The sequence below is a fragment of the Dendrobium catenatum genome, unplaced genomic scaffold (genome assembly GCF_001605985.2).
Source record: "Dendrobium catenatum unplaced genomic scaffold, ASM160598v2 fragScaff_scaffold_156, whole genome shotgun sequence".
Taxonomy (NCBI): domain Eukaryota; kingdom Viridiplantae; phylum Streptophyta; class Magnoliopsida; order Asparagales; family Orchidaceae; genus Dendrobium; species Dendrobium catenatum.
The window spans coordinates 1,339,895-1,351,130 of record NW_021318618.1 but is presented as its reverse complement, the minus strand read 5'-3'; the positions used below and the strand labels follow the sequence as shown (position 1 = coordinate 1,351,130).

The window sequence follows — 11,236 nt, the reverse complement described above, 5'->3', positions numbered from 1 at the left end:
CTTGCTTTGCGTTTTGGCTTTCTTCTCTGTTACTTTAGCTTGCAGTTGAGAAACAGGAGAAGAAGAAGGAGAAGGAACTTGCTCCTTTTCGAGGTTTGTTCTTTTGCTTAATTTCTTTTGTGTTGTATCATGAAGAACTGAAAAGTAGAAGTTTGTTGTCACTTTTTTGTTTATATGTGCAAATTCACCATTTTTTAGCTTTTTTTTAGTTAGGGTTGGTTTGCTAGGAGTCTTATTCTCAAGAAAAAGTTTTAAAAGCTGTTGTTCAAAAAGTTGTTCTATGAGTCAGTTTAAAATTTTCATTTAGGTTTCGTTTGGGATGGCTTTCTTACTACTTCATAAAACAACTTTTTAGTACAAAAGTTTTGTATTACAAGACTGATTTAAGAAGCAGTAAAAAACCGTCCCAAACAAACCTTTATAATCATATTTATAGGAACTTTTTGTTGTCGCAACAAATGCAAATAAAAAGCTGAAAACTTTGTTTCTCAGCTACTTTAGTTTTTTACTTTAGTTGATAAAAAGATTAAAAGATATTGCAACTTCTAATGATCAAATTGTTCATCATCAAATTTATGTGCAAAAGCTTAAACACGATCAACCCTACAAAATATTAGGGTTTTGATTTTTTTTTCTTTTTTTGCTTTGTGTGTGTGATTTCAGTGTGCAGTTTTGTTTTCCTTGGAAGAAAGAGTGGAATTAAGAGAAAATGAATAGTGGAAACGGGCAGCTTGCAGTGCCACCAGGCTTCAGATTCCACCCCACTGAAGAAGAGCTTCTATACTATTACTTAAGGAAAAAGGTGGCTTATGAAGCTATTGATCTCGACGTTATACGAGATGTGGACCTCAACAAACTTGAACCTTGGGATCTTAATGGTTGGGCTTCTTTTGCTTATATCTATTTTATTTTTTTTACTTATTCCCCTTTGTCCTCTCCTTTTGTCTTGATGTTTGAAGTTTCTTCAAGCTAAAAGCTTTTTTTTATTTTTTTCTTAAGCTATTAGCTCAGGATCTTCAACCTGCAGAAATTTTAGTACGAAGATATATAACAATTTATAACCTAAAAGATAGCTACTTTTATCTTATAAAATACTTTTTCTTTTTCAAAAAAAATATTGAAAATGTATTCGCTTTAGCTTATATAACAAGAGATTTCTTACAACTAATTAGATAGGATATTCTTACGTAGGAAAAAAATCCTTGGGTTGATCATTCTGTGTTTGATGAAGCTTTTTTTGAAGTTATGAGCCATATATGGGCTGAACCAACCTCTTTTTTCAGGATGGACAAGATAGGATTAAGAAATGTATGATTTTATAATGAAATAGAAAAATTAATTTTTCTAAGAAAAAAAAAGATTTTAGTGTGGACAATTGCACCCTGAGCTATTCTTAGTTCCACCGTAACCTAGGATCCATATTTAAAAGTGAAAAAGATTTTTTTTTCTTACTTTAAAAGTCATTTTAAGGTATAATTAAAAAAGTTTCATGTTAAGATGTTTGTAGTTAAGATCTTAGTTGCTTGTACATATAAAACAGATTTTAGAGAAGTATAGATTTAGATTGTTTTTAGTCATTTTGACAAAAAAATTATGATATATGCTGAATTTTTTTGAAGGATCTCATAGAGAGAAGATGTTTATGTACATCAAATGAGAAGCCTAACTATGTCTTAGAGTGTTTATGCTTATTCTTTTTTTCTCTTGAGACAAGATGAACCCTTACTTAGCTAGATCTGCATATTTCTCTTCTTCACTCCATATTTTACACTTAGTGAAAAATAAAGACAAGACAAACTTTCCTATAATTAAGGATTATCATGAGTGTATGGTACAATATCTAGCTTATATGGAAAATTTACCATCATAGGCACACAAGGACAAATTTTCAGGTTTTCATGGAAAAGGTTTCATAGACATAGCTACAGTTAATTGAAACCTAATTTTCCCTTTATAATTAGTGTCATAAGATAGAAAAGAAAGTAAATAATCCTTCATTACATATTATTTTTCTGAGATAATTGTAACTAAACTTTCTAGCTTGCAATTTTCATGAGAAAACAGATAAATGTAGAATTGGAAGTGGCCCTCAAAATGAATGGTATTTCTTCAGTCACAAAGACAAGAAGTACCCTACAGGAACTCGAACCAATCGAGCAACTACTGCTGGATTCTGGAAGGCTACAGGAAGAGATAAAGCCATTCATCTTAGCAATTCAAAGAGGATTGGAATGAGGAAAACACTAGTTTTTTACACTGGAAGAGCACCTCATGGCCTCAAGACTGATTGGATCATGCACGAGTATCGACTTGATGATGACACCTCTGATGTTCAGGTATATATGAAAATATTTGATACTCTTATATTATACCTACAGTGCTGACTTTACATTATTTTATACTATTGTGATTATAATTATGCATGGAGAAAGATATAGGCTTCATTTAGAACGGTTTTTTTACTATTTTTAAAGCAGTTTTTTAGTAAAAAATTAAACTTTATAAGTACTAAAAAACTGCTTTAAAAAGCAATTAAAAAGTCCTCCCAAATGAAGCCAGAGCAGCTATAATTGACTGATGAGGAATGCTTGTAAGATAGAAACATATTTTCAACACATTATATAAATATAGACAATACAACTTGTTAGATATAAGTAAAACACAGAATACGAGAAGGTGGTGAGAGATAATTATGTGGCTTGACAGTATTATTGAGCATGTATTGACTTAAATGAATGATTATAATGATCATTTGGACATTTTTAAGTATTTTCTGGGTAAAAACTTGACTGGTTGTGTGGTAGAATGCAGGCTAGCCATAAAGAACATTACAATAGCCATTGACTTCTGCATCCCTCGTTTGAATTGAAGCATAGATTCAACAAAACTTGACATACTTGGAACTGAGGATCTAGACTAAAGTTTTGTTTGGAATAATTTTCTTGTTATTTTATTTTTCAAATCATCATTATAATTTTTATATGATCATTATTTTTTACAATAGTTTTAAAATTTTATTTTCTTTACAATAATTTTACAAAACAGTAAGAAATCTATCCCAAATGAAACCTAAAAATATTGTTATAACTAAATTTTATGAATTTAAACTTAGCAACATTAATAAAAATATGCATGAAATGAAATACTACTTATAAATAAAAGAACGCATTCTCTTTAAAAATATTGAATCACAAAATAATGGATATCATGAAACATGTTAAGAATCCCATGATCAGTACATTAGAGTCTAATTGTCATTGAATGAATATCACCTAAATTTATTTATTCCATAGCATTATATCTACTTAATTACTTATCATACTTTTGGTTTTAACATATCTTGCTTTTTTTTTTTTCTTCTCCAAAGTATGATATTCTCTCTTGATGAGGCCTTTTTAAAGTAGAAATAATTATTTTGCATGACATCATATTTTTATTATAATTATAGGTAGTCTCCTTCTCAAAATTATAACTTTAATTTTGTCTCTCTATAAAAAACAATCTCTCACTTTACTTTTCTTCTTTTATAATATAGGCTTAAACATAATATTCTTAGAAAGTGGCTAGTTCATAACAAAATTAAGCTAATTAATTCCATTTCTCCCATATAATGATTTTAAAAGAAATATTTGTGTAAGAGCAAGATAAATACAATAAGAATAAAAGTTATTGATTTTAATTAATGATAATCACATTAGAATGTCTTAAATTAAGAATTATGGAATTAAATAGATCAAGACATCACTAAATGGATAAATCTAGCTTCCTGCATGCAAGGAAAATAAAGTCTTAACTTCTAATTAAGTGTGTTAAAGAGGCTCATCAAAATGTATAAAGACTCCAACTTGATATACAACACCTCTATGATTGCCTACTCCCAAGATTTATAAGATATTCATTAATTCCTTAATTATTTTTTGTTGCATCATATAATACTTTCGATGATAGAGAAACATAAAGTTTAACGTCTTAGTTTCGTAAGAAAATCTAGTACACAAACAAATAAAAGAGATGGATTATAACGTTTATAAGAGACAACAAGATTTTTACGTGGAAAACTCTGAAAAGGGGAAAAATCACAGGGTATGACCTAGTTTGAATGAATCCTAGATAACAGTCCTTCCGACCTTCGTTGCCAGATAATTGTCATTTTGACCATTTTCGCTCACCGACTACGATCCTTTTGACCTCCGTTGCCAAACAACTATCTTTCTGATCACCACTGTCGTCCATCGACTACGGTCATTTCGACCTCCATCACCCGCTGACTACAGTTCTTTTGACGTTCGTCTCCGGATAACAGTCCTTATCCTAACCTCTGTTTCCCTTCGACTACGGTCTTTCCAACCTTCTTCGCATAATAACGGTCTTTCTGACCTTCATAGAACACAGATTATGATCCTTCCGACCTTCATTTGCTGATGAACAATCTTTTGACCTCCGTCACCCACCGACTACAACCCTTCCGAACACTGTCACCGACTACAGTTTTTTCGACCTTCGTTGCCCACCGATTATGGGCCTGCCGGCCAAAAGAATATATCAATACTAATTCTTCCAATTCCCCTCATGTAATGCACTCTATATGTTGTATATTTACTACATCAAGCCAAGGTTATCACGGGTCTTATTTATAATCGGCTCCAAGTAGGGGTGCAACCGAGTCAAGTCGTCTCGCGAGCCGACTCGGACTCGACTCGGTAACGGGCTCGACGAGTCGAGCTTATCGAGCTCGCGAGTCGAGCTCGAACACGAGTTCGAGCTCGACGGCTAATCGAGCTCGAGCTCGAACATACGTCGGACTCGACTCGTCGGCTCGACGAGCAGCCCGTTGGCGGAGCTCATGGGCGGGAAATCCAAATATCGCGAGCTGAAAATCCAAAACAACGGCACAAGCGGATCTCGTTTCTCGACGGCAGACGAGCTCGGGACAAAGGCCGAATGCGACTGATCTTGATCTTGACGGCAAAGCTCATCCATTGGTCGTCGAATCTCTGGACAACGACATCCATTGCTCGACAATCTCTGGACGACGACATCCAGAGCTCATCTCGGGACGGCAGAGCGGAACACGTCGGACGAGCTCCGCCAACGAGCTGATGGCGGACGGGCGCGACGACGGAGCTCAAGAACACGTCGGACGAGCTCTGCCAACGAGCTGATGGCGGACTGGCGCGACGGAGGGCGCGACGACGGATGGTGCGACGGACGGGCGCGACGACGGTGGGCGGAACTGCGGATGAAGTCGGAACTGAGGTCTCGGGCGGAACTGCGACGACGGGCTCGATAGCGAGCTCGACGAGCCGCTCGATTTGACGACGAGTCGAGCTCGAGCTCGGATTTTGAGCTCGACTCGAGTTCGAGCTCGAGCTCGAGCTCGGGTTTTGGTTGTCAGGCTCGTCTCGAACACACCCTGACTCGAGCTCGACTCGACTCGTTTGCACCCCTAGCTCCAAGTACTAGTGGTCTCCTCTCTTTCCAATTGTCAAGCTCTTCTAAGAGATAGCTCTACGAGAGATTTTTTTTTCAAATAACAAATTTCTTATTTTATAGCTCTACGGGAGAATTCATTTTTTTTTTTTAGTTAAAACCCGCAGAGGGGCCTACGCGTTAATTTTAAAAAACCGGTTAGAAAATCCTTAGAAGGATCCTCCAGCTCGCCACTGCTCAAAAGAGCTACAAGAAAATGGAAAATAAAACTTAAGAACCCGTGGTTCCTTTTTCTAAGATTACAAAATAAAATAAAGTAATACTCGGGCTGCAAGTAGGCAGCACCCAAAAAAGGAAGAGCAGATTGGTCCAGTTTAGCTCATTCTTCCTGCAAAAAAAGTGTAGAAAATGGAAGGCAAAAAGAGAAAAACTAACCCAAAAATCCTTGCAGTCAATGAAGCTCCGTAAAGTAATCCTGTAAGGGAATCTCAAAAAAAGCCAATTAGACAAATAGATAGTAACCAGACAAATATAACCAAAGATTTAGTTCCAATCAGCAAGCCTAATAATAAAAACAGGAAAAAATTTCCTGATGGCCGAAAAAATATAAGTAAATCCCTGCCAGCCATAACGATCTCCAGGAAATCCCTCAAAGCAACCATAATGTTTTCCATATCAAACCCATACAAACTCTTAATTGTAGGATCAGAAACATTGACAAAACAAGGTTGAGTACGAGAAAGAAAAGGCCCTTCCAGCACACAGAAATCCAAAGCAAAACGAGTCACTAACCACAACTCCTGTCGCAGCAAGACCAAACCAGCCAAACATAAAGACCTGATCCCATCCAAAAACACCTTCAGCATAATGTCAGAAAAATGAAAAAATGCCAAAACAACAGAAAAAACTATAGTGATAAATAGACAGCCAACCCAGATTCAACCAAACTTGCAACACCCTATCCAAAACCCAACTGCCAGCATGCCACGCAGTCCAGGAGGCATCCACAACAACCCCAGCCAGAAACCCACAGTCAACAACCTCCAAACCAAAAAAATACCCAACGGAATAACCCATACGATCCACAACACCAAAACAGTAAAGATCCAAATAGAAACAGAGATCAGGAAAAGTGAACAGCATAGGAAACCTCATCAAAACCCCCAAAAAACAATCAAAAAAGAAATCAAGCATGCCGCAGGTAAGGAAGAGCAGTTTTTTCCAGATTAATAAGACCTTTCAGGAATAGAGGAAGATTATTCACATTAAATTCCTGATACATATCACTATGAGAATTATGCTTGGCTAACCAATCCGCACACGCATTACCTTCACGATAAATATGAGAGATAGAGAAAATAAGATTCGACATATACATTCTAATCTTATGAATGGTGTAAAAATCATGAGGATTACCAGCGTTACCATCCTTAATAATATGAAGTAGGAGTTTAGCATCCACCTCAATCATCACATGCTGAATACCAAGCCTCACACAAATATTTAAGCCATGAGACGAACCCTGAAGCTCAGCCAAAATAACAGAACAACGGTTTAAAGGGTCAGAAAAAATAGCAATAGGAATACCCAAAGAATTCCTAATAATACCGCCCATACCAGCATTGTTAATTAGAGCCAACAGAGCCATCCGAGTTAAGCTTAACATAAGGTAAAGGGGATTTAAACCATCTCACCACACGATCAGCCTTAATAATGTCAGAACTGGTATTTTGAATGCCAAAGTAGTTAGACTAAATAGTACAATTTCTAAAGTTTTTAGCAGAAATAAGTTTAAAAGAAATAAGCTGAAGGATTTTGTTCCTAACATTATCAATAATATGAATAGCTAGCATCCATCTTAATTTCATTGTGCTTAGAATCGTTCATAGCCTTCCATAGATACCAAAAGATCAATATAGGCATAAGAGTCAAAATATGGCCTTTAGGTTTGATAAACCAAACTTTAAGAATATCAACAACATTGCAATTAGCATTAAGCACCAAAATATTGGCAAGATTACAGTAGTGAAGCCAAACCTTATGTGCAATCTCACTGTTTATAAAAACATGCTTGATACTTTCGATACTGAAACAACACTGGCATTTAGAAGGAAATGAAAAACCTTTTTTCCACAAATTTTCATCCACAGGAAGATAACCTTTAATGCATATCTAAGCAAGAATAGAATAAGATAAAGGAACGGGTTTATGCCAGAGAGACTCAAAATTATGATCAATAACATCTTTAATCCTAATAGCTTCCCAAACATTTTTAAAGTTAAAATTAATTACCAGAAGGAGAGAGCTTAAATAGGATTTTGTCCTTGATTTGAAGTTGTAACGGGATTTGCACAATCATGTTCACAATGTCAAGAGGAACCACATCCAAAAGTTTGCTAGTGTTCCAATTACCATTATCAATAAAATGATATGATTAACTCTAACATTTTCAATAGTATGGGTGTTAAGAAAACAATCGATAGAAAATATACCCAGCCAATTGTCTTGCCAGAAAGAAACATCACCTTTACCAAGCCCCCATTGAATGTACTATTCAGCTTCCCATTTGATCTTACAAAGCCTTTTCCACACAAAAGAGTCATAAGATTTATAGTGACACACCAAAGGGTTACGCATTTTACAGTATTTCGCCTTCATAAACTGTGCCCACAAACTATCATTAGAACGAAAATCAAATCATAATTTATGAGAGAAAGCCTGAACAGTGTTAAGAATATTCTTGCAACCAAGCCCTTCCTCCTTATAAACACCACAAATTTTTTTCCAACTAATCCAATTGATGCAAGACTTGTTGTTTTTAGCACCCCAAAAAAATTTATTAATAAGTCTTTCCAGTCTAATATTAATGCAAACATTGGAGGAGGGTAGCAAAGTGTGAAAGATAAAAATAGGAATAGAACATAAAACACTCTTAATAAGCACCAACCTACATCCAAAAGAAAGAAAGTTAGAAGACCAGGTAGTCAGTTTCTTATGTAAAATAGAAAAGATATTGTCAAATAAAAATTTATTCTTTCTACCTTTAAAGAGAGGAGTGCCAAGATACTTAATAGGAAGAACATTAGAGTTAAAGCCACAAAATCTCTTGATCTTACTAATTCTGTTATTGTCCACCGTTTTACCAACGAGAAAATTACTTTATACGAGAGAATTCTTTTTCTCCATGCATCATGAAACTCTAACTAAAAGGGTATGTCATCACTTTAGTAAGATAAAAAATTACATCATATATATAATCCCCCAAATCTTTTATATAATCCAGAGCATCTTTGCATGTAATATGCATAAGAATTCAAGAGAAAAATTTTTGACATGCTAAATGAGAGAAAGTTTTGGCATGTGAAATGAGAAAGCTTTAATTTTAAATAATACAATGCTTGATGAAATTATAATCCTTATTTTTACGTGCATAATTTTACCTTTTTTTTTTTCTCCTAACATCAAGAAAGTACATGATTCTGAGCGTTAACGTTGTTAGCACCATCAGCACTCTTTTTTTTTTTTTTTTTTTTTTTTTTTTTTTTTTTTTTATCCAAAAAAGTTCAAAAACATGCCTTAAATCCAACATTAAAATGACTCAATTTGCCTCTCTGCAGGAAGATAGCTGGGTTGTTTGCAGGGTCTTCAAGAAAAAAAACCTCTACAAATGCAATAACATCCCTTCTGATCAAATCCTCCCTCAAGAAACCAATCTCAATCTCTTCAAAGCTCCACCATGCCCCAACTCATTTCCCCAACCCCAAACTCACCCTTCATTTGATCACTTCTCCTTTCTCAGCAACAACCACAACAACAACAACACAATGCATCTTCCTCAGCTTCTCAGCTCCGATCAGTCCTCGGCTGCCATGGCCGCCGCCTCCTCCTTCATCTCTCCCATTGACCTCGAGTGCTCTCACAATCTCATGAAGTTAACTGGAGATTGGTCTATATTGGATAAGCTACTTGCTTCCGGTCACCAGAACCAGCTTGATCAGTTCTTCCAAGTCAAGTGCAACGCTAATAGTAGTAATCCACAGCAACTGATGGACATGAGCTCTTCAGCTCAGAGATTCTTCCCATTACAATATCTTGGCTGTGAGACTGATTTGCTGAAATTTTCTAAGGAAGGTTAGTATAAATGTTATTTATTTGGTTTGATGCATATTGAGGTAGAGGTGAAGAGAACATTTATTATTTGAGCGTCTTAATATATAAGAAAGATGTATATAAACGCATGCATGCATGCATGATGCATGCATGCGTTTCTCATCAGCGCAGTGGCCATCATAACTATTTTTCATGGATTTTCAGATGATGGATGTTAAGATGTGTAACTTATTATGTTGTTTTGGGATAAGCACTTCAAATATATGCATGGAAGTTAATTATTAATTAGTATTATTGTTAATTATCACTATAGCCATCCTTTGGGATATTTTCTTAAAATTTTATAATTATTAATTAGTTTTCTCTTCATTTGCAATTCTTGCTTGATATATACTTTTTTAAATTTTTGAAAGTGTAGTATGTTAGTACATTTGAAATGAATATTTGAGAAAAATTGCTGATGAAAGCTTTAAGAAATTAAGGCTTATTTATTTGGGACAGCTTTTTTATTGTTTTTGGTTAAAGCTATTTTTTAGTGCAAAAATTTTCTTGTATTACAAATTTCTGTATTAAAAAACTGCTTTAAAAAGCATTAAGAAAGCCAGCCCAAATGAAGCCTAAATCTAAATAAAGCATTTATATTTGGGTCATTTAAGTGAAGTTCAATTATTTATGTAAAGAAATTATATTTGGCTCATTTGTGCAAATTAAAGCACTTATTTGGGTGATTGAAGCTTAAAAACACATATTTAGCAAAATCATGAGTAAATTACTTGAATAATACAATTAAAAAATAATATAAATTTCATATTTTAATAAATATCTTTTAAATATTAAAAAAAAGGTTTTTGCTTTCAAAATCTATCTAACGTATAGTAAATTATAATTGCTACTATATGGATTTTTTTAAATTGTGGTACTTGAACTCTTTGAATATATATATATATATATATCACTTATGCATTCAAATAACTTGGTTATAAGTCTTTAAAGAGATCAAACGCTTACTAATGTCCAAAGAGTTACAATCAAAATCAAAAAATAAAACTTAACGAGCCAATGAGCCCTACAAAGATACAATATCAAAAGGTAAAGAAGAAAAAAAAAAAACAACAACATTTAGAGGGAGGCAAGAAGCCGTCACCCAAAAATAAACCAAGCAGGAGCCAACATGGAACTCCGCTAAAGAAATAGCAATAACATGCAAAAACCTGCTAGAGCAGCTTGCAAAATAGAGAAAGAGATAAGAACAAAAAGACTACCAAATCAACAGAAGAAGGCAGAGGCCGATGCATGAAATAGAGCATGAACAAGAAACCCAACTAAAATCAGATGGAACAAACCACTAAAAGTAGAACCCAAAAAATACTAATAAATTAGAACAATAGAGCCAACCAAAAAAGGCCAAGAAAAGAACAAAAAGAAATGAGAATTTAGATAACAAATAACTCAACAAAACGCACCAAAGAAAACCTTCTTGTCACAACCAAACAAGGAAAACTATATAAGGCCCAACCGCCCAGGCACCTAGAAGAGAAAGAGAACCAATTCCAGTCAGCTAAAAGAGCAGGTGAGAACTAACCATAATGACATGTCGAGCCATCGACCAAAGAACACCAACAACAAAATGCCCAAAAAACCACCAACAAACAAACTCATAAACAAATCAACTAACCAGAACAACAAAATTGATAAG

At 34.6% G+C, this 11,236-nt stretch overlaps 1 protein-coding gene across 1 annotated transcript; it reads left to right on the top strand.

Moving 5' to 3' along the window:
• The first annotated feature begins 709 nt into the window (after nt 1-709).
• Nucleotides 710-9,360, top strand: LOC110108485 (NAC domain-containing protein 76-like). The gene is given in 4 exon segments (XM_020839154.2): nt 710-878; nt 2,065-2,336; nt 9,048-9,302; nt 9,304-9,360. Coding segments are annotated over 4 exon segments (753 nt in total).
• Nucleotides 9,361-11,236: the final 1,876 nt, after the last annotated feature.